Source organism: Oryx dammah, unplaced genomic scaffold, assembly GCF_014754425.2.
Source record: "Oryx dammah isolate SB20612 unplaced genomic scaffold, SCBI_Odam_1.1 HiC_scaffold_8, whole genome shotgun sequence".
Lineage (NCBI taxonomy): Eukaryota > Metazoa > Chordata > Mammalia > Artiodactyla > Bovidae > Oryx > Oryx dammah.
In genome coordinates this window covers 24,859,187-24,883,532 of record NW_024070192.1, presented here as the reverse complement: position 1 = coordinate 24,883,532, position 24,346 = coordinate 24,859,187, and the positions used below count along the sequence as shown (strand labels likewise).

The window sequence follows — 24,346 nt, the reverse complement described above, 5'->3', positions numbered from 1 at the left end:
AAACTTACATTACCATATGTAAAATAGATAAGCAATGGGAATTTGCTATATGACTCAGAACTCAAACAGGGGCTCTGTAACAACTTAGAGGGTGGGGTGGGGAGGGAGGCTCAATAGAGAGGGGACATACGTATACCTGTGGCTGATTCATATTGATATTTGGCAGAAAACAACAAAATTCTGTAAAGCAATTATCCTTCAGTTAAAAAATAAAATTTTAAAAAGTTGTTATAAAAAAAAAAAGGCAGTTAGTTCAGCTCCCTGCTCAAATTGCACAAGCACTTTTTCTTGAGGCAACAACTGCACTTCAGTCTGTAGTAGGAATGTTTTACTGTTCATCAGTTTGTTTGTTTTTTCTTCATGCCACATGCAAGATCTTCATTCCCCCCCCCCAGGGATTGAACCCTCACCCCCTGCAATGGAACTACAAAGCCTTAACCACTGGACTGCCAGGTAAGTCCAAAATTGGTATTTAAAAAATAAAAATCAATTGATTTAACCATTTCATCAAGGATTTTCTGAAGTTTCCCCTGGGTGTGGTGGGAAGAATGCAACTCCCACCATTTCAAGCGAAGGTACCAGCAGCAGTTCTCCATCACTGCCCCTGCATCATCAGTGTCCAAGTCACCATAGTGAAAAAGGCAACAAGCATCTTAATACTATCATGAAACAGTTCTGATCTTACAGACTCCCTGAGGAGGTCACTTGGGCCCTCAGGAGTCTCTGGCCCACAATTGAGGAAGCCCTGCTCTAGCCTTTTCCTCTACAGGGATGTCAGGGTTCTCTCCCTGATTTTAGAAGCTCCTGATGTTCCTGTAACAGAGCAGGAAGGGCACCGCCCTTAGCAGGTAGCCATTGCTGTGTCTTATTACTCTGCCCCCCCCCCCCCCCGTTACTAGGCATCAGGTCTTGCTCAGCCATTGCTCTGTGCCTCAGTGGGCCCTGCCCACAGCAACCAACCATCCGTGAATGACTTAGTTATCTTGCTCAGCTATTGGTCAGGGCTGCAGTGTGCCCCGCCCACTGGTACCTGTCAATCACTGTGGCGTTGACCGGGTCAACAGCGGTGGTGTGGTGGTCATCTGGTGTAGAGTGACATAAGAGGCAGATTCAGGCCTTCTCCTGGAGGCCCTCCAGCTTACCCAGACTTGGGCCAGAAGGTGAGTTGGACAGCCCAGGGAACAGACTGGGGACTACGTCCTGTAGGGCTCCAGAGCTCTCACTAAGGCCCCTTCCACTAGCCTTGGCTCAGCCCTTGAGGCAGCAGTGAACCTCTCCCCCATCTCTGTCTCTGCAACCTAATAGCAGTGGCCATCTGTGTGAGTTGCAGTCTGAGACACCTGGTCTCCCCATTTGGGTGGCCTGAGCAAACTGAGGGCCAGTTGGGTTGGATGCCTGGCTCCCTCAGGGGTGACAGCTGGGCAGGATGTGGGAACCTGGCCCTGAAAGAGCTGCCAACTGAGATCTGCCTCCTTTTAGCCAGGACTGGGGCTTTGGGGTGAAAGTTGTGCCTTGGGACTTTGTCCTTTCTTGTCAGGACAGACAATAACATTTATCTGGTAGAGATTTACAGGAACATAGTTACCTGACCATGACCAGACCTCAAGAACAAAGGAGCTGACAAGGAGAAGTCTGCAACACCTAACCACGCCCATCCCTCACCTTTTGCTTTTAAAGGGACTTGCTGAAAGCTTTCAGTAACTTTGGGAATCTTAGGGCATGAGCCACTCATCTCCTACGAATCTGTGATAAACCTTTCTCTATTCCAAACTCTAATGTTGGATACTGATGGACCTTACTGCGCATCAGACATATGGACTTGCAATTTCAGTAACAATAGCTTTGACTATATGGGCCTTTGGTAAAGTGATGTCTCTGCTTTTTAAAACACTATCTAGGTTGGTCACAGCTTTTCTTCCAGTGAGTAAGTGTCTTTTAGATTCATGACTGCAGTCACAGTCCAAAGTGATTCTGGAGCCCAAGAAAATAAAATCTGTTACTGCTTCCACTTTTCCCCCCATCTATTTGCATGAAGTGATGGGACCAGATGCCATGATATTAGTTTTCTGAATGTTGAATTTTAAGCCAACTTTTTCACTTTTCTCTTTCACCCTAATAAGGGGCTCTTTAGTTCCTCTTCACTTTCTGCCGTTAGAGTGATATCATCTGCATATCTGACATTTTGATATTTCCCCCAGCAATCTTGATTCCAGCTTGTGCTTCACCCAGCCCAGCATTTTGCATGATGTACTCTACATATAAATTAAATAAGCAGAGTGACAATATACAGTCTTGATGTACCCCTTTCCTAATTTTGAACCAGTCTGCTGTTCCATGTACGGTTCTAACTGTTACTTCTTGACCAGCATACAGGTTTCTCAGGAGGCAGGTAATGTGGCCTGGTATTCCCATCTCTTTAAGAACTTTTCAGTTTGTTGTGATTCACACAGTCAAAGGATTTAGGGTAGTCAATAAAGCAGAAGTCGTTTTTTTTGGAATTCCCTTTTTTTCTATGATCCAACAGATGTTCTCAATTTGGTCTCTGGTTCCTTTGCCTTTTCTTTTTTTTCAATATTTATTTATTTTATTTATTTGGCTGTTCCCAGCCTTAGCTGCAGCATGTGGGAGCAAGATCCCTGACCAGGGATTGAACCCTGACCTCCTGCATTGGGAGCACAGAGTCTTAGCCACTGGACCACCCGGGAAGTCCCTCCTTTGCCTTTTCTAACCCCAGCTTGTACATCTGGAAGTTCTCAGTTCACGTACTGCTGAAGCCTAGCTTGAAGAATTTTGAGCATTACCTTGCTAGCATGTAAAATGAGTGCAACTGTGTGGTAGTCTGAACATTCTTTGGTATTGCCTTTCTTTGGGATTGGAATTAAAACTGACCTTTTCCAGTCCTGTGGCCACTGCTGAGTTTTCCAAATTTTCTGACATATTGAGTACAGCACTTTCACAGCATCATCTTTTAGGATTTGAAATAGCTCAGCTGGAATTCCATCACCTCCACTAGCTTTGTTTATAGTAATGCTCTCTAAGGCCCACTTGACATCACACTCCAGGATGTCTGGCTCTAGGGAGTGACCAGACCATCATGATTATCCAGGTCATTAAGACCTTTTTGTATAGTTCTTCTATGTATCCTTACCACCTCCTCTTAATCGCTTCTGCTTCTGTTAGGTCCTTGTTGTTTCTGTCCTTTATTGTGCCCATCTTTGCATGAAATGTTCCCTTGTTATCTCCCAATTTTCTCAAAGAGATCTCCAGTCTTTTCCATTCTATTGCTTTTCTCTATTTCTTTGCACTGTTCACTTAAGAAGGTTTTCTTATCTCTTTGCTGTTCTCTGGAACTCTGCATTCACTTGGGTATATCCTTCCCTTTCTCCTTTGCGTTTTGCTTCCCAAACAAAAAATTGGAGAATATAAAAAGAGACAGAAATTTTAGAAATAAAAAAAATAACAGTACTGAAAACTTAAGTGGATGAATTTAACAGAGAATTTGACAAGACTGGAAGATAGGTCAGACTATAACTACCAAGGAAGGGGACAGATAAATTAGGAACTGGGATTAATAGATAAACACTGTTATATATAAAATAGGTAAACAGCAAGGATTTACTGTATAGCACAAGGAACTATATTCAGTATCTTGTAATAGCCTATAGTGGAAAAGAATCTGAAAAAGAATAGATACATATGCATGCTAGTGCTAGTGCTAAGCTGCTTCAGTCGTGTCTGACTCTTTGCAACCCCAGGGACTAAAGCCCGCCAGGCTCCTCTGTCCATGGGATTCTCCAGGCAAGATTACTGGCGTGATTGCCATTTCTGACTCCAGGGGATCTTCCCAACCCAGGGATTGAACCGCATTTCCTGTGTCTTCTGCATTAGCAGCTGGGTTCTTTACCACTAGAGCTAACTGGGAGGCCCATTACAGGCCCTTCATAACCTAATATCCAAGCTACCATTTTCTAAGCTAATCTGCATCTACTGCCTCCAAACACTCTCACAGAGCTTGCTATGACATTCTTAGGATACCAGTTTATCTACCTTGGGATTTCTCTGATAGCTCAGTTGGTAAAGAATCTGCCTGCAATGCAGGAGATCCCAGTTTGATTTCTGGGTCAGGAAGATCCGCTGGAAAAGGGATAGGCTACCCACTCCAGTATTCTTGGGCTTCCCTTGTGGCTCAGCCTGTAAAGAATCTGCCTGCAATACAGGAGACCTGGGTTCAATCTCTGGGTTGGAAAGATCCCCTGGAGAAAGGAAAGGCTACCCAACTCCAGTATTCTGACCTAGAGAATTCCATGAACTGTATAGTCCATGGGGTTGCAAAGAGTCGGTCATGACTGAGCGACTTTCACTTCACTTCACTTATCTACCTTATTGGTTATCCAGCTCTACTTTTTTATGTATGTATATGTATTCAGTTCAGTTCAGTCGCACAGTCGTGTCCGACTCTTTGTGACCCCATGAATCACAGCACGCCAGGCTTCCCTGTCCATCACCAACTCCCGGAGTTCACTCAGACCCACGTCCATCGAGTCCGTGATGCCATCCAGCCATCTCATCCTCTGTCGTCCCCTTCTCCTCCTGCCCCCAATGCCTCCCAGCATCAGAGTCTTTTCCAATGAGTCAACTCTTTGCATGAGGTGGCCAAAGTACTGGAGTTTCAGCTTTAGCATCATTCCTTCCCAAGAAATCCCAGGGCTGATCTCCTTCAGAATGGACTGGTTGGATCTCCTTGCAGTCCAAGGGACTCTCAGGAGTCTTCTCCAACACCACAGTTCAAAAGCATCAATTCTTTGGTGCTCAGCCTTCTTCACAGTCCAACTCTCACATCCATACATGACCACAGGAAAAACCATAGCCTTGACTAGATGGACCTTAGTCGGCAAAGTAATGTCCATTTTGCTGTGTACCTGAAACATTGTAAATCAACTATACTTCAATAAAAACAAAATAAAATAACTGCCAAAATGGATAATATAGGAACAAAAGATCTCAAATTACTAAAAGAATCAAAGACACAGAGGAAACAGTAAGTATTCGAGTACTGGAGAAGAGAGACCGGGACAGAGGAATACTTGAAGAAAGATGACTGAAAATTTTCTGAATTAATGAAGGAGCTTTTGTGAAGTTCTATTTAAGCCACAAGGAAGAAAAGTAAACATAAATACACATCAAAAAGCATTATAGTAAAAATTAAAACACAAGGAGAATCAGGGCTAGAGTCACGCTTGGGTATCAGTTACTGCCTGAGTGCAGTGGAGTCCTCCAAAAGTAACTGCTGACCTTAGTCACTGGCTGTGGGACACAGTCACCAGGTCAGTGACATGCATCAGACTGACCTACACAACTGTTAGATCCATGCATGTCTGCAAATTAGGGGGAGGTTTAGGAGACCTCTGTTACAGGAGTAACAGCTGCAGAAGCTATCAAGGGACCTGAATTCTAGTCTTGGCACTGCCTCTGACCTTCTCGGTGACTTACTCTGGTTCCACGAAAAAACTAGTCTTTTCCACTTGATAGCTTTGGTGGCTTTTTAGAGATTTGTTTTATTTGAAAAGTGGAGTAATTGCTATGTCACTCTTCTGCATGAGTGAACAACTTACACTGTAATGGGGGAGATGGGCTGTGAAGATGATAAACATAGCTTTTTAATTGCAGTGAAGTAATGAAAATGGTTGCCTTCTCTCCCCAGTCACGCAAGATTGGTGAGGCATTACTACTTAAAGAGGAACCAGAGCTTCTGCCCAACTGTCAACCTTGATAAAACGTGGATCTCAGTCAGTGAGCAGACACAGGTAAACGCTGCCAAGAACAAGACTGGGGTGAGTCCTAGCATGGATGTGGTGCGACTGGGCTACTCGGAAGTTCTGGGGAAGGGGAAGTTCCCAAAGCAGCCTGTCATGACGGCCAAATTCTTCAGCAGAAGAGCTGAGGAGATTTAAGGTGTGGGTGGGGCTCTTGTCCTGGTGGCTTGAAGCCATATGGTGGGAGAGGCATAAAGTTAAACAAGTGCTTTTCAAAAAACAAATAAAATACAAGAAGATAATCTTAAAAGCAGCCATAAAAGATTACCTTTAAAAGAAGTTGCTAGTTAATTTTCCAACAGAATATATGGGAAGCCAGAGATACTGAAATATCTTTGATATCACCAGGACTATTCAAAAATGAAGGTGCCCATAAAGGTTTTTCTAGACAAGCAACATTTGAGGGAACTGATCACCAGCATACTTGTACTAAAATAACTACTAAAGGTAGATTTCTCCAGAAGGAAGATCATAAAGAAATAAGGAAGAGAAATAAAACTGAAAAGTGGGTAAGTCTAGATGCTACTACTATATAAAATAATACTGTTTTGTTTAGTAACAGTACAAAACAATAAGAAAATCATAAAACACAACAGAACCAAAAAAGGGTAAAGTAATGACACGTAAGTCAGGAAAGGAGTAAACAGACTAAAAGTGTTCCAAGGTCTTTACATCTCCCTGGGAAGAAGATTAAAAAAACCAAGTGAGGACTTCCCTGGTGGTCCAGCGGTTAAGACTCTGCTCTTAAAATGTAGGCAGCATAAGTTTGATCACCGGTTGGGGAACTAATATCCCACATGCCAGGGGACACAGCCGAAAAATGAAAATAAATAAAATAAGAATTAAATAATTGTTAAAAACAACATTTTAGACTTTGATAGGTCAAGAATCTTATAATCTATAGTGTAACTATTGCAGAAATAAAATACAAATAATAAAGCTAATAGACAGGAAAATGGGATAATAAAAAAAAATTCCAAAAGTGCAAGAAGAGAGAAAAGAATATAGACCAGGCAGAACAAATAGAAAGCACTCATTGAGATGTTAGATTTAAACCAACTATATCAATAATTGTTGCTATTCAGTCACTAAGTCGTGTCCAACTCTTTGTGACCCCCATGGACTGCAGCAGGCCAGGTTTCTCTGTCCTCCACTACTCCCCAAGTTTGCTCAAATTCATGTTCACTGAGTCAGTGATGCTATCCAACCATCTCATCCAATAATTACATAAATTGATTAAATGCTCCAATTAAAACCTAAGGTAATCAGACTAGATGGAAAAAAGAAATCCAAATATATGTGGTTTGCAAGAGATACATCGAAACAAAATGATATAGAAATGTTGAGAGTAAAAAGGAAGATAAATACACTAAGTGTAACCAAGATAAAGTTGCTCTCTATATTAATATTAAAGGAAGTTGACTTAATATCAAGTGAAGCCTACTTCATTTGACATTAATATAGAGATAGCAAGCAAAACCACAGATAGAGGAATACCTCAAGTTATAAAATACTCAGCTCACAGAAATAATATACCCTTAAAATATTTAAGGCAAAATACTGAAAGAATTACAAGGAGAAACAGACATATTCACAATCATGGTGAGAGAGATTTTAACCTGATCAACAAAGCAATCAAAAAATTAAAAAGCATTTAGATGATTTGAAGCAGACAATCAGCAAATTGATATAAATGGACTATATAAAACCCTACACATAATGACTGCAGAATATGAATTTCTTCCAAACATACAAAGGACATTTACAAAAACTGAACATATGCTGGGTCATAAAACAAGTGTCCAAAATTTCAAAGAATTCCAGTAATATAGAGTATATTTTCTAACCCTGATGCAATTAAGTTGGCAGTGAACAATAAAAAGATAACTAGAAAATCCTTGCTTTTAAAAATTCAGAAATGCCCTTCTAAATAACCACGGGTCAAAGAAAACATCACGATGGAAATTAACTTTCGTTTGAATTACATGACAGTGAAAATACCACAAATCAATACCACTGGAAAGCAGCTAAAAAGCAATAGTCACAAAGAAATTTATGCCTTTGAATATCTCTATTAGAAAAGAAGAAAATCTGAGAGTCAGGAAGTCAAGCATCTACCTCAGAAATTAGAAAAAGATCAGTTAAATTAGGCTCAAAATTAGAAAAATATCAGTAAATTAGGCTCTAAATAAAGTAGGAAGAAGAAAATAATAAATATGAGAGCAGAAAATAATGTAATAGGGAACATATACTTTAAAGTATCAGCAAAGCCAAAAACTGTTTTACTTTAAAAGTTAAAGTGTTAGTTCGACTCTTTGTGACCCCCATGGACTGTAGCCCACCAGACTCCTCTGTCCATGGGATTCTCCGGGCAAGAATACTAGAGTGGGTTGCCATTCCCTTCTCCAGGGGATCTTCCCTGGATCGAACCTGGGTCTCCTGCGTTGCAGGTGGATTCTTTACCATCTGAGCCACCAGGGAAGCCCTTATAAAAGTAATAAGCTCATTGGAAGGAATTAAGATGAAAACAAGAGCAGGCACAAATCACCAAAGTCAGGAATGTCGGGAGCATCACTCGAAACTTAAGACTATTAAGGAAGTAATAAGAGAATATAAATGAGTAATTTTATGACACTGAACTTGAAAATTTAGAAAAAAGAAGCAAGTTCTTAGAGAAGAATACAGCTTTTAAAAACTGACACAAGGAAAAATAGAAAATTCTGAATAATTCTGTAAGCCAAATTTTCATTTTCAGTTGACTTCCTATTCTTCCAAAGACTAGGGGAAAAAACCACAACTTAGGAAACAGCATAAACATTTCACCAAAACCTTACAAAGGTATAAGAAAGAAAGAGGGACTTTCCTGGTGGTCCTGTGGCTAAGACTTTAAGCTCCCAATGCAGGAGACCCAAGTTTGATCCCTGGTGGGGGAATGAGATTCCACACGCCACAACTAACAGCTCTAATGTCACAACTAAGGCCCAGAGCAGCCAAATAAATAAAAACAAATACTTAAAAAAATTTTTAAAGAAAAAATCACAGCCAGTCTCATTCATGAAAATAAACACCAAAGTCCCGTGGTAGCTAGTCTCCTGGGTGGCCTTTGGATGGTCTCAGCTTCCAAGCAGTCACACCTTTGTGTAGCCCTTTCCACCCTGGCCAATAACAGCACAGAGTGGAAGAAGCCCCTTCTCACATGAGTCTGGGTGGCCAATATGAAAACAACATAGGTCACTTCTGAGATTGCTAATTTGACTATCACCTTGGTGACACATTCTCGGAAGATCTGCTCTGGAAAAGCCCACTGCTATGCTGTGAGTTGCCCATGCAGAGCCACATGGAGAGGAACTAAAGTCCCCAGCCAACAGGCACTTGAGTGAGCTAGGAAGTGGATCCAGCCATCAGCCCCAGTAGAGTCTTCAACTCATCACAGTTATTTCATTAAAATCTGTTATGTTTCCATTGGATAGGTTTATGATTATTATTTTAGTGGCTTTATGTATTTTTAGATTTTTCACAGCTTTAATTTTTAATATGGTGATAGGAATAGATACAACCCACCTAAACAAAAGTTCTCTGGGGCCCTCAATAATTTCTAAGCATTGAAAGGGTCCTGAGACCAAAAAGATCAAGAACTGCTGATCTAAGTTCTAAGCAATTACTATGGTTCTTGATAATATAGATGAGCTTTTACAAGGACTTATAGTACAATACAGGGAATATAGCCAATATTTTATAATAAATATAAATGGAATATAATCTTTAAAATTCATCAGTCACTATAGAAAAGTCTCCTGATGCTGGGAAAGATTGAAGGCAGGAGGAGAAGCGGATGACAAAGGACAAGATGGTTGGGTGGCATCACCAACTCAATGGACATGAGTCCAGCAAGCTCTGGGGGGTAGTGAAGGACAGGAAAGCCTGGCATGCTTCAGTCCCTGGGGTGCGAAAGAGTCAGACACCACTGAGGAACTGAACAACAAAATGTTGCACACTTGAAACTTACTGTACATCAACTATACCTCAATAAAAATTTTAGTAAGACAATAATAATACAGATGAGCTTCAAATTAGCACATTACTTATCCTTTAATAAAAGTTATGTTCTATGTGCAAGTTAATCTGAAGAACTCACAGGCACAGGCACAGCTAGTTTCCAACATATACCTGGCTCAGCTACATAGATTCACAGGAGTAAACGTGCAATCAGAATAAGTATTCAGAATTGCTCAAGCCCATTTCTTCATTTAAGCAACAGATGTAAAATAGACACTAATAGCACAATGATTTTAAAGACACAACCAAGCATCTGGTTACTTCTATCTTTAGTGGTGACCACTTGAGTTTTTCATTTCTGTTTAAAATTTAAAATAGCAAAAACAGTGCAAACTGCCAAGTATATCTTGTTTGGTATGAATTTACCAAAACTAAGATCATGGCATCCTGTCCCATCACTTCATAGGAAATAGATGGGGAAACAGTGGAAACAGTGTCAGATTTTATTTTGGGGGGCTCCAAAATCACTTCAGATGGTGATTGCAGCCATGAAATTAAAAGACTCTTACTCCTTGGAAGGAAAGTTATGACCAACCTAAGTAGCATATTAAAAAGCAGAGACATTACTTTGCCAACAAAGGTCCATTTGGTCAAGGCTATGGTTTTTCCTGTGGTCATGTATGGATGTGAGAGTTGGACTGTGAAGAAGGCTGAGTGCCAAAGAATTGATGCTTTTGAACTGTGGTGTTGGAGAAGACTCTTGAGAGTCCCTTGGACTGCAAGGAGATCCAACCAGTCCATTCTAAAGGAGATCAGTCCTGGGTGTTCTTTGGGTGCTAAAGCTGAAACTCCAGTACTTTGGCCACCTCATGCGAAGAGTTGACTCACTGGAAAAGACTTTGACGCTGGGAGGGATTGGGGGCAGGAGGAGAAGGGGACGACAGAGGAGGAGAAGGAGACGACAGAGGATGAGATGGCTGGATGGCATCACGGACTCGATGGACGTGGGTCTGAGTGAACTCCGGGAGTTGGTGATGGACAGGGAGGCCTGGTGTGCTGCAATTCATGGGGTCACAGAGTCGGACACGACTGAGCGACTGAACTGAACTGAATTAATTCATATAAAAATTATTTTACTCAATTTGAATATCTTAAAAAATTGCTGTTTATTTTTAATTGTCTGCAAATGAAAAGAAAGCAAGACAACAGTAACTATCATTGGTATTATATATTATTACTGAAGATAATTCTGTAGAGAAGGGTATTAAAAAATGATCAACTGATGATGTCAAATATGCTAGAGTCATAACTTCTCCAAGAGGTCAGGACAGTTGTATTCCCCGTACCTGGTATAATGCCTCTCACATGGTAAGATTATCAAACTTTTGTGGAATGAAATGCTATGAATAAATCAAAAAAGTACTGACTATCCTCAGAGTTAGATTCCAACCTGCTCCTTTCAATGTAGCCCTTGGACAACCTTTAGTCTCCATTTCCACAACTGTAGTTTGGACATGACACTTCAAAGAGAGCTGAACGCTAGTGATACAATCTAGAACAGGGCCTATTCATAACAAATAAGTGCTCCACAGTGGATGAAAGGAATTTACCGACCCGCAGTTCCTGAGTTATGCCGCATGCTGCTATAGCGATTGTTTCTTGGGTAGGTAGAGTGTGTTGGAGTGAACTATCCTATCACAGAGGGACAAAAATCAGAAATATCTATTTCAGAGTCAGGTCTTTTTTTAATAAAAAAGAAAACTAAAAAGGCAAGGAAAAGGTTAAAAGAGATAGATTCTTCTGAGGAAGAAACTTTTAGTTCCCCAAGGCCACACGAGTCAGCAGCCTTACTATTACAGAGATATAGCAAAAATATCAGGCAAAACCCAGACCTTTTGTTCACAATTCCAGCGGTCCATATGTGAAGGGAAATTCAAGTTTGTTGAGGACTTGCCAGCTTTAAATTCCTTGGCACCAGCTGGGAGCCTGGTGCCAGGGCTCCTTCTCACTCATCAAGGAGTGTGGGATGAGGGAAGCCTCTGGCTAAGGAAGGGGAGAGGTCTTTCTGCGATGAAAGGGCTACCTCCTCCCCTCGATCAGCCACAAAAGTGAACGTGAAAGTGTTAGTCACTCAGTTGTGTCCGATTTCTTGCGACCGCCATGGACGAGGCTCCTCTGTCCGTGGGATTCCCCAGGCAAGAATATCGGAGTGGGTAGCTATTCCTTTCTCCAGGGGGTTTTCCCCACCCAGAGATCGAACCTGGGCCTCCAGCATTGAAAGCGGGTCTTTTACCATCTGAGCCGCCAGGGAAGCCCTTACAAACTGTGCTTCTTGTTAATGCCCGTAAAACATCATCCCACCAACACGTTTTTGCATTGCCCAGAGACGCCTTCCTTGTTAGCATTAAATGATCGTTTTAGTTTTGAAATATACAAAGAAAGTAAACTTTGGGGATAAAAAGGCACAAATTGTATTTCTGATTCTTTTCCTGGTTTATAAAAACTAAAGGAGCCCTCCAAGTCTATTTTTTCCCCTGTTAATTATTACGCTATTCCTTAGAGGATTTAGCACCCGGAGCCGCAAAACAAACACTCTGCCTCGAGACTGTCGCCTGGATCTGAGAACCGACTTTTCAAAATCTCTGACTCCTAAACCCCAGGCTGTTTTCTGAAGCTGCGTAAGGGACGCAGCCGCAGTTTCCGACAGCACGGAGCTGAAGGTTTCCGCGCCGGGGTCCCACACCCCGGGGACCCACACCTCCAAGCCCTGTTCAGAGCCTTCGGGTTTCAGGCTGCTCCCGCATGCTCGCCAACACCGCGCTACGCACTCCAGGCTGGAGAAGCAACCTCCACATCAAATTTTCCATTTCCACCTCTAAAACCAGTGTTCCCCAGAGCGCAGCGGTCGAGAACAAGCAAGGGTTCTCATCAGCGTCCCCAGACACTGTCTCCTAGCTGCCCCGCCTAGTAGGGGGCGGACTGGACTTAATTTAAAGACCGGCTGCCCCCTCCCTTGACCCTGGCATCCGCGGATCCGGCAATTGGCCGCTCTCCGAAGGCGAGTCTGGCTGGCCAAGACTGACCTCTGCTCCGAAGACACTCACCCGAACGAAGTCATCACGAATCCCGCCGCCTCGGACGCCCTGGGCTGGTGGAGCCGGGCAGCCTCCCAGCCGATTGTCCAGCCCTAGGCACCAACCCGGGATAGAGAAAGCCGCGAGAGCTTGGGTCGAACCCGCCCACTTCACCACCAACCCCCGCCCATCTCCTGGGTCTTGTCCTGAGCACAGCTTGGCGCCAACATCTTTGTGGTCTTTGGGGGACAACTGAACCTTTTAGGATCTTAGATCCCCGATCAGGGATGGAACTCAATGTCCCTTCCAACGGAAGCTCCAAAGTCCTAAACACTGGCTGCTGTGCTGCTGCTGCTAAGTCGCTTCAGTCGTGTCCGACTCTGTGCGACCCCACAGACTCCCCCATCCCTGGGGATTCTCCAGGCAAGAACACTGGAGTGGGCTGCCATTTCCTTCTCCAATGCACGAAAGTGAGAAGTGAAAGTGAAGTCGCTCAGTCGTGTCCAACTCTTAGCGACCCCATGGACTGAAGCCTACCAGGCTGCTCTGTCCATGCGATTTTCCAGGCAAAGGAGTACTGGAGTGGATGCCATTGCCTTCTCCGCCTAACCACTGGACCACCAAGGAATTTCCGAGGTGACAGTAATGACATAGTCCCTGCCTATGATAGATATTAGGCACAAACGCTTTATTTACGTGGTACCATTTATTCGTCACAACAGCCCTAAGAGACCAGTGCAGTTATTAGCCCCACTTTTAGGACGGGGAAGCTGGGGCGAAGTAGGGTGATCAGTTGAATGGAAGAGCTGGGATTTGAACGGAGTCTGGGTGCCTCGGAAGCCCCTGACGAGTTGTGCAGTTTCTGTCCCTTGGACGCGGAGCCCCAAGCCGGCCAGACTTCATCTTGTTGGCCCGAGTTGATAAAAAAAAAACGGGGGGGGGGGGCTCTCCATGGAGAACCGCGTGGACTCAACGATTTTTGCCCGTGGCACCCGCACTTCCCTTCTCCTGCCAAGGTCACCTGCCCCGGGCTGTCGGAGCCCGTCCTTGCACCGCGTCACTCCCAATCTCTCACTCCCGATCTCTGTGACACTTCTCGTTGGGTAAACGGAGCTCCCTCTCCACCAGAAAGAATAAAATCCCCGCGCCCACCTCTAGCCTCCCTACGGCCGCGGCCTCTCACTTTCCGCCCTATTGAAACGGTATCCATCCACTCGTCCGCGAGTCTCACAACCTCCCGCGCAGTCACATTTAAGTTCGCGGAGATCCGTCTTGCCCCACCTCCACCGCGCTCCGCACTCCACACCCCCGCCCCACCTGATCTGTTCTGGCGAAAGGTCGCGGAAGGAAAACTAGTTGGTCAAGTCCCTTTAACACTCTTTGTACAGCCACGTAATGCCTGTGTCTGGAAGAGTCTGGTGGATTTCAGGTGAAATTAGCATTTGCCCATCCCTTTTCAGACAGGTGCGGTGCTGAGCGGCTCCTTGTAGTTCACCTCAAGTGTGATTGTATTTTAGTATGATCCAGTATTTAAATCACGAACGTAACCTTGTTTTAAACTAGACAAAACAATGGCATTAATAATGCCATTGCAAAATGATCGATTTTCTCTCCATATAAGTTCCCCAAAGGAATTTAAGACAGACATAAAATCAAACAAACCCAGACAGTGTGAAACCCAAAAAGTCTGGGAAGAGATCTACAACCAGAGAAGTCTACAGCCTTGGTGTAGCTGAGTCCCAAAGTCAGCTCAGAGCTTCTCAGCAGCCAGGAAAAAAGAGAAACCCTGCTGGAGGGACTTCTGGAGTGGCTCTTGCAGATAACTTTGCCACCAACGTTGCAGGAAGGGGGCTCCTTCCAGGGCCCGAAAATGCGCTCTTGTCTAACACTTGGAAGTGAGTTGTCAGAGACAGTACATACTGACAAAGCAAGAGACTTTATTGGGAAGGGGCGCCCAGGCGGAGAGCAGTAAGGTAAGGGAACACAGAAGAACTGCTCTGCCTGGCAGCTCAACTCGCAGTCGCTCAGCTTGCAGTCTTGGCTTTTGGTAAGGGGGTTAGTTTCCGGCCAATCATTCTGACTCAGAATCCTTCCTATCGGCTCAGGCATTGCTCAGCCGGTGCCAGAAAGAAGGCTTCTGGGAGGTGGTAGGGCACATAGTGTCTCCTTTTACCTTTGTGGAACTCTGGTTGGTGGTGGCTTATTAGTTCCTCGTTCCTTTCTAAAACCTCCTATCTTAAAATACCTCGTGCATATTGTTACTATGGTGCCCGGCCAGGGTGGGCGGTTTCAGTCAGTCTGCTTCAGTTAGAAGAAATAGCTGTAAACCGGAGACAAGAGTAATCAGCAAGACATCGTAGCACTTGCAGGTACATGAAGTAAAAACACCCCATTGTTCCAAGGGCTTTCACATATATTGTACTCCTTAATTCTACTCAACTCTCATAATGCACTGCTTTGCGGTTGTGAAGACCCAGCCTGGGAGAGATTGCACGACTTGTTCAAACTTTCGTTGCCAGCATCTGAGTGAAGACTTGCACCCTGTTGTATTTCTAAGGTCAGTGTGCTGTACCACACCTGCCCCCTAGTTGTGTCTAAGAGGGGAGCTCTTCTGACTTAGACATGAAAGTGAAAGGGTTAGTTGCTCAGTCAGGTCCGACTTTTTACGAGCCCATGGACTGTAGTCTGCCGGGCTCCTCTGTCCATAAAATTCTCCAGGCAAGAATACTGGAGTGGGTTGCCATTTCCTTCTCCAGGGGATCTTCCCAACCTAGGGATCAAATCCAGGTCTCCTGCATTGCAGGCAGATTCTTTACCACCTAAGCCACCAGGGAAGCCCAACTTGGAGATGGGACCAGGTTTATTTAGCCATGACTCTTGCCTCACAGAAATATTATGGAAACTGAGCAGGACCCTGTGGAATCCTCCTGGGCACAAAAGCATTTTTGGGTCCCCCATTTCTTTCTTTTCTTTTTAATTTGTAATTATTTTATTTTACTGGAGTATAGTTCATCAGGTCCCTTGTTTCTTATTTGCAGGATAAAGTCTTCAGCCTCTTGATCTTCCCTTGGTACCAAAGGACAGATTCAAACAAGGAAATAGGGAATGCAAAAACAAAGGAGGAACAATCAAGAAACTATAGTGCTGGATGAGCAAGGTTCTGGTTCCTCCTCAGGGAATATACTCAACAATTACCTTTGAGTTCTACCGGAACTAAGGCCCCACCCAAGTGAAGGTGCAAATGGTGACTGCAGCCATGAAATAAAAAGACGCTTACTCCTTGGAAGAAAAGTTCTGACCAACCTAGAGGGCATATTAAAAAGCAGAGACATTACTTTGCCAACAAAGGTCCATCTAGTCAAGGCTATTGTTTTTCCAGTAGTCATGTATGGATGTGAGAGTTGGACTATAAAGAAAGCTGAGCACCGAAGAATTGATGCTTTTGAACTGGTGTTGGAGAAGACTCTTGAGAGTCCCTTGAACTGCAAGGAAATCCAACCAGACCTTCCTAAAGGAGATTAGTCCTGAATGTTCATTGGAAGGACTGATGCTGAAGCTGAAACTCCAGTACTTTGGCCACCTGATGCAAAGAACTGACTCATTGGAAAAGACTCTGATGCTGGGAAAGATTGAAGGCAGGAGGAGAAGGGGATGACAGAGGATGAGATGGTTGGATGGCATCACTGACTCAATGGACATGAGTTTGAGTTAACTCCGGGAGTTGGTGATGGACAGGGAAGCCTGGCGTGCTGCAGTCCATGGGGTCGCAAAGGGTCAGACACGACTGAGCGACTGAACTGAACTGAACTGAACAGTGAAGGTGGTAACTTCAGAGTGAACCCAAGATTCTGATGTCCTCCAGGGTTCTTGACCTTCTCCTATCAATAGAAATTGATAAAAGATCAGACAAGAAATTCAGGCAAGGCTTTATTGGGGTCCCTGCTGCAGTAGGGGAGAATCGAAAACAAATAACAAATTACCTTGTTCCTTCCATATAAGGAACGACCTGGTTCCTTATTTGGGGTGAGGGTAGGGGTATGTCTAGGCGCAAGCCTGCAGGATGGCTTAGGTGGTTTGCCCACCTCTTTGGCAGTGTTGAGTGCAAGGCATGCACATTACCCTACTTTTGCTTCCAGTTCTTCAGAAGTGGCAGTTGGGTGTTTGGGTTTACTTTTTTTTTGTCTTTTAATGTCTTGTTGTCCATAACCTCCCCCAAGCATGCAGGCTGTTAGTTTTATTCTCTTATAATTTAGGTTCTTTGTGTTTTGTTGCTTGAGACATTTGCCCAGGTATAAGCCCTGCAGCAAAGGGTCCCAGCTCCCAAGTCCCAGCCTCTCAATTCCTATAACACCAACCTGTTACTTCACCACCAGCCAATCAGAAGTAAGTCACAAACTCTGCAGCCTTCACTCCAAATTTTGCCTATAAAATTTTTTCCCTGAACGCCCTTGGGAAGTTCAGGGTTTTTGAGCATGAGCTGCTCTTTCTCCTTGCTTGGCCTTGAAATAAATGTTTCTTTTCTCCAAACTCCAAAGTCTCAGTTTGGCCTCATTGTGCATTGGACACAAGAACTTCTGTTCAGTAACATTGCGACCTGTGATTTTGGTTCCAGCGTACATTCTCTGTGGTTGGCAGGAAGGGAAAGTTACCTAAGTAGGGATGTTTGCTCTTTTTCAGCTTAATTTAGCCAGGGGCTTAAACACCAGTTCCCCATGGCAAAGTCTGGCTGTGGTCCCTTGGGTGTCTAGACCCAGAGCCAAGCAGTGTTTGCTGCCTCCCTGAGAGGTGAAGAAAGACCTCCTCCAGTCTACCTGGAGCCCTGACAGGTGACCAGGTCTGAGTACATTTTACTCCACGCTGTCTGGGCTAGCCTGAGGCTAGCCTCTCCCAGGATGACATGAGGCTTTCTCATGGTGGCGGGGGTTGCTATTTTACCACCATGACAAGACCTCCACTTCTCCCTATCTGTAGGCCCATTTCTGGCAGTCACTTTGATAAATTAGCAAGTTCTTAAGTCATTTGGACCTCCTCTGTGCTTGGTTATTCCAGCCACTTCCAGTGCCCAATCTATGCACCACCATCACTGGTGACACTGGGCCAAAGGCCAAACTCTTTTTTTTTTTTCTTTTTTAGTGAAATGTGGGTGATTTATAATCTTGTGATAATCACTGTTGTACAGAAAATTGGCGCAGTTATATACACAAACTCTTTCTCTTTGACAATCGAGCTCTTATCTATTTGGGTCTGAGATGCATCCAGAAGATCGTGGTGCCATATCTAAGCCTCCTGAAAAGTGTTCTTGGAAGGTTGATTAAACCAACTCTGCATCCTGGTCCAGTGAGTCAGCCAAGAGGAGGGGTGCTCAAGGGAGAAGTCAAATGATCTCTTTTTCCCAGTTGAAATATAGCTGATGTACAGTATTATGTTAGTTTCAGGTGCAACACTTCATAGTGATTTGACATCTGCATACATTATGAAATGCTCACCGCAGTAAGTGTAGAAATTATCTGTCCCGCATACAAGGATATTACAGTGTTATTGGCCACATTCCTTTTGCTGTATATTACATTCCCTGGCTTATTTATTTATAACTGGAGATTCTCTGTTCACCTATTTCACACACACCCCTGAAACCCTCCCCTCTGGCAATCACCTATTTATTCTCTGTATCTATGACTGTTTTTGTTTTCCTTGCCTGTTTATTTTTTAGATTCTAGATATTAGTGAGATCATATGGTGTGTGTAGTTATCTGTAGTCCTGAGTAGGTATCTGAGATCTCCCAGGGGCTCATAGGTATGTTGAGTGTCCTCATCTGCTTTCTTTCACAACTTGACTCATGAGTAGTGAATCCAGGAGTCAGGCCCTGGTACCTTGACTGCTGTGGGGGTAGAAAGTATTACAGGGTAGAGGCGCTTCCATGTGGGCTGGAGTTGAGCCTTTGGGGACCCATCTTTCCAGACCTTAATTAGGACTTGAGTCCCTGGAACATATAGTGGTGGCCCTTTAGACTCTTTTGGATTCTTGTTGACACCCCATAAGCATATTTCTTCTTGGAATTGCCCAATGGCCATGCTGTAAGATCGGAGGTTCTGAGCCTCTGGATCTAGGAAGAGGTCATTGATATAAACAAAAGGTCTCCCATATAGCATCTCATAATGGCTAAGACTGACCTGTTCCTTAGGGGCACTCCGGGTGTGGAGGAGAGCTATTGTTGAAGCCTCCTTGCACCAGAGGGAGATCTCCTTGGTTATCTTTTTTATCTCTGATTTTAAGATTTGGTTGGTTCTTTCTACTTTTTCTGAAGACTGAGGCCTCCAGGCACAATGGAGCTAATAAGTAATGCCCAGTGCTTTAGAGACCCTGTGGGTGACTTTAGAAGTAAATGATGTCCCATTATCACTTTGTAGTGACCTGGGCAGGCCAAATCTTGGAATGATTTCATGGAGCAGTTTTTTTACCACCTCCTTGACCTTCTCAGTCCTGGTGGGAAAATCTTCAGTCCATCCTGTGAAGGTTTCTATCATGACTGGTAGGTATTTATACCCTTGAGAAACTGGCATCTGGGTGAAGTCCATCTGCCAGTCCTCTCCTGGATAGGTCCCATTCTGTTGGATGGGCTGGGCCAGCTGGGGTCTCCAAGCTCCTTGGGGTTGTTTAATTGGCAAGTGAGAGAAGAGGGGACCACTTGCCTTATAGTCGTTGGGAGGCCTGTTCCTCTGAAGGACCTTTCTAGTAATCTTTGGAGGTCCTTGTCACCCCAATGAGTGGTGGCATATAAAGAGTTAACCAACTTCCATTGGAGGTTCCCAGGCAGAAAAAGGAGTCCCTCCTTTTGGAACCTCCCCATATGATCTTCTTGAAGCCCTCACTCTTAGCTTTAAGAGTCTCACCTTCAGTACATGAAGGAGTTTCTGGCAAATTAGTCTGCAGAACTAGGGTGGTAACCCCTATTAGGTCATTGTTCTGTAATGTTGCTCTTTTAGCTGCCTGATCGGTTGTCTGGTTCCCTCATGCTGCTTCTGTGCTCCCTTCTTGCTGTCCTTTACAGTGGGAGACTGAAACCTCAGCAGACAAATGGACTGCCTCCAAGAGCCTAAGGATTTGATCACCATACTTAATTGGGAACTCTCAGGTGGTCAAGTGGCCTCTTTCTTTCCAAATAGCAGCATGTGCATGTAGCACCAGAAAGGCATACTTGGAGTCAGTGTAAATGGCTACTCTTTTTCCTTTTCCCAGCTCTAAAGCTCAAGTCAGGGTTATGAGCTCAGCTAATTGGGCTGAAGTACCTGGTGGTAAAGGTTTAGCCTCTATGGTCTTGAAGTTAGAGACGACTGCATATCTTGCTCTCCTTTTTCCATCTAAGACAAAGCCGCTCCCATCAGTGTACCAGACTTCCTCAGGATTGGTCAGAGGATCTTCTGACAATCCCTCTTGGGGTTTTGTCCAATGGTCCAAAGTTTCTAAGCAAGAGTGAAAGAAGAGAGAACCCTCTGGGGTAGGCAGGAGGGTAGCTGGGTTAAGAAGCTCACAAGGGGATACAGTCAAGCCTGGATTTTTTGAGGATTCTTTGATCAGACTTGATATCTGAGGATTCTTTGATCAGACATCCATGAATGGCCTCTCCCATTCAGGAGTTGTTTCACTTGGTGACTGGTAAAAATAGTTTGTCCTCAAGAGAAAGTCTTAAAGCATCTTCTATCAGGACTGCAATAGCTGCAACTTTTCGAAGGCAAGGAGGCTAGCCTTGGGCGGTTGGGTCAAGCCTCTTGGGTAAGTAACCTACTGACTGGGGCACAGGTCTCAACCTTTGAGTTAACACTCCCAAGACTATTCCTTCCTTTTCACGGACATATAGTTGGAATGCGTTTTCTGGGTCTGGTAAACTTAAGGCAAGTGCTTGGGTTAAGGACTGTTTTAGCGTAGTCTCTGTCTCCTTTTCAGGAGATCCCCACATCAGTGGGATTGAATCATGCCATCTCTTTAAGCTTTCATATAATGGCTGGGTGATTAGGCCATAGTTGGGTACCCAGATTCTACAAACCCGGTTAGCCCCAGGAAAGCTCACAGCTGTTTTTGAGTCATGAGGGAAGGCAACTTGACATATCTATATATACCAGTTTGCATCTGCTAATCTCAGACTCCCAATCCAGCCCTCTCCCACCCCCTTCCCCCTTGGCAACTACCTGTCTATTCTCTGATTCTATATCTGTTTCATAGATAAATTCATTTGTGTCATATTTTAGTTTCCACATGTATGTGATATCATATGGTATTTGCCTTTCTCTTTCTGACCAAGTTAATTTGAATTTAGTGGAATCACAAGTGCAAGCTCCATATTCAAGGAACAAATCTTATTTTTGGGGGGTGGCATGAATTATGAGTTCCAATACTTTACTCCCCTGTACTAGAGTTTTACATCACATGCTTGCCATGGCCACAAGGTGAGCCAAGCTGAAACTTGGGTTCAGCCAAAACATTCGCTTTACCCTGGGGGACATTAACAGAAGCTGAAATATGCATGGATTGCCTTTTTCTCCCTAGTTCCAGCAAAACTCTCCTTAGAAGAACATGCCCCAGGTAGCAGATGGCCTTTCAGCCTTGACTCCAGAAGAAACTCCAGGAAGGGGATTCAAACTGAACCCATGGCTGACAAGCAGTCTAAAGCTTGTGAGCCCAGTCTAGGTCTGCTGAAATCTAGTTTATCTTTGGACCCACAAGCATGAGAATAAATGCTTGTAAGCATTGCTGGGATGGCTTTTACACAGGAGTACTGCAACAAAAGTCAACTAAGACATATTTTTTATTAATAAATCCAGTATATTTGAATCCTAAGCTTTAAGAGAAACTCTGATTAATATTTAAACTCCTTATGCTGAGGGACAACTAAGCCCGTGTGCAGCAACCACATAGACCACGCTCTAGAGCCCAGGTGCCTCAACTACTGAAGCTTGCATGCTCTAGATCCTGTGCTCTGCAACAAGAAAAGCCACCACAACGAGAAGCGCATGCAGTGCGACTAGAGAGTAGCCCTTGCTTGCCACAATTTGAGAAAGCCACCCCACCCTACCCGTGCAGCAATAAGACCAGAAGAAGTAAGGCCATCGGTCACCTCTTTGCCAGAAGCCAGGGGAATCTGCTCCTCAGTCAAAAATAAATAAGTAAAAATTATTTAAACTTCCTTAAACAATCATATGCATCGATCCATGTCAGCTTCACTGCTGACTCAGTCCAAAGGATTTGACTGGAGAATTATTTACAGAGATGTGGGTAGGGTTAAGAAATCAAAATGAGATGGTAAAACCTTTGGGCAGTTAGCAGCAGCAAGAAGTTGTTACCATCTTAGGCTGAGGGGCACGAGGTGGGAAGAGGGATATCTGAAGTACCTCCCACTCCAAAGGATATCTGATGGCATTGTCCACCTGTAATCCGACTCCCTTGGAAAAACTGCTTATTTGTATCGGTCCTGTAGTTAACTCAGAGGCCCCATGGAGACCCAAATGGCCAGGCCAGAGTGGGTAGAGCTTGTTTGCAGTTTTTTATGAGCACTTTACAAAGGTGCTTCAACCAGGTGAAACTGCATAAGCCTCTGGTCACCTGTAATATCACAGGGTTTATTGGGTACCTGATAGCAGACCCAGGCACGGGAGCAGCATACACACCAAATGAAGCGGTGCACTGGGCCTGTCATCTGGTAGACCAGCTACCCCACCACCACCACCAGCATATGAGCTACCCCTGTCATCTCTGAGGGCTTCCCCAGTGGCTCAGACGGTAAAGAATCCACCTGCAGCGCGGGAGACCTGGGCTCAACCCCTGGGTTGGGAAGATCCCCTGGAGGAGGGCATGGCAACCCACTCCAGTATTCTTGCCTGGAGAATCCCCATAGACAGAGGAGCCTGGTGGGCTGCAGTCCATGGGGTAGCAAAGTCTGCCACAACTGAGTAACTGAACACACTTATCTTTGAATCACCTGCAAAATAATATTCTTCCCTTAGCCTGATTCTGGCTATTGGAAGAAGAAGGTGGCGAATTTAAGAGTCTCTACATATCCCAGGGAGAAGATGAGGCAAAAGAAATTGAGACCCAGAGAGGTGACCCGACCTTCTCAAGGACACACAGGGAAGGGCATGGCTGGAGCTTTAGTCAGAGCTGGATCTCTTGCATCTTGGATTAGGTTTCTGTTACCTCCACCCTGCTGATGCTGATAGCCCCAGTGATCACTGTGGAGTCTTATAAGTGCCTCTTTGTTCTTTACTCCACATCCAGTGTGTCACCTACGGATGTGAATCTAATAGCTGGGCAAACTCCAGGATCTCATCAAGATTAAGATTGTGACTTTTTTTTCAGCCTCAGGTAACACCTGGTTAAGAGGGCTTAAGAAGCAAGGCCATTGGTCATCTCTTTGCCAGAAGCCAGGAGAGCCTGCTTCTCAGAATTTTCAGTGACTCACCAGTGCCACAGAGGTCCCAAATGCATGCTCCTCCACTGTTCCTATGAGTACTGTCTTCATGGTGGAAAGACTAAAGCAGCAGCTCCTCTAATGGGGAGAGTGGAGCAGGTACCCCCCACTTACATTACTCTCACACCAGAGGCCCCAGCATCCTCCCCGTAAGCTTCTTCCCAGCCCCAGGCCAAGCCTTTTTCCTAAGAGGGGATGTTCCAAGGATTTTGTATTAGTCAGAGTTCTCCAGAGAAACAAAACAAAAAGACCGCTAGGGTATCTACATATCTTTATCTAAATAGACAGATTTATTACGAGGGATTGGCTCATGTGATTATGGAGACTAAGATGTCCCAAGATCTGTAATCAGAAAGCTGGAGATTCAAGAGGGCTGATGGAATAGTTCAGGTCAGTGATTGAGTCTGAAAGACCAAGAAAAAGGATTTCCCAAGTGTGAAGACAGAGAGAGAATTCTCTCTCACTCAGCCTTTTTGTTCTACTCTGGATTTGAACAGATCAGATGAGGCCCACCCACATTGGGGAGGGCAATCTGTTTTTTTTACCTACTGATTCAGATGTTAATTTTGTACAGAAACACCTCCACAGACACATGCAGAATAATACTTTAACCAAATATCTGGGCAACCCATGGCTTAGTCATGCTGATGCAAAAAAGTCAACCAGTACAGTCTCCAAACAATTCCGGACCTTCTGATCCAAGACTAGAACTGGTGGTACTTGCTTTCACAGCAACAATGTTGAGGGAATCTAGTGACAACTGAGTTGATTCTGGTGAAATGTGTAGGACTAAATATCCAGAGGGGCACACAGATCCAAAATACTGATGCTCCATGGCAGAAAAAGGAACTCAGAGGAGCATACGATACCCACTGTGGAAAAGATGGGGGAGTCAGTTTCTTCTCTAAGTTTATTATGAGTCAAGAGTGGGACATGGTGGTGTCCCTCCTCCTCCCTATAATGCAAGTCTCCCCTGTTTCCTGGGTCCCTCCATGCCTCCTTT

General features: G+C 44.3%; 1 protein-coding gene and 1 non-coding gene across 2 annotated transcripts in view; one reads left to right on the top strand and one right to left on the bottom strand.

The window, feature by feature from the left end:
- Nucleotides 1–24,346, bottom strand: part of B4GALNT2 (beta-1,4-N-acetyl-galactosaminyltransferase 2) — a 116,437-nt gene that overhangs the window by 46,299 nt on the left and 45,792 nt on the right. The window contains exon 2 of the mRNA XM_040244428.1: nt 1,031–1,082. Coding sequence (XP_040100362.1) covers nt 1,031–1,082 — 52 coding nt within the window. The remainder of the gene's footprint in view (nt 1–1,030; nt 1,083–24,346) is intronic.
- LOC120867463 lies at nt 5,219–5,337 on the top strand. The gene has a single exon (XR_005721891.1). It is a non-coding gene; the product is annotated as a small nucleolar RNA SNORA3/SNORA45 family (small nucleolar RNA).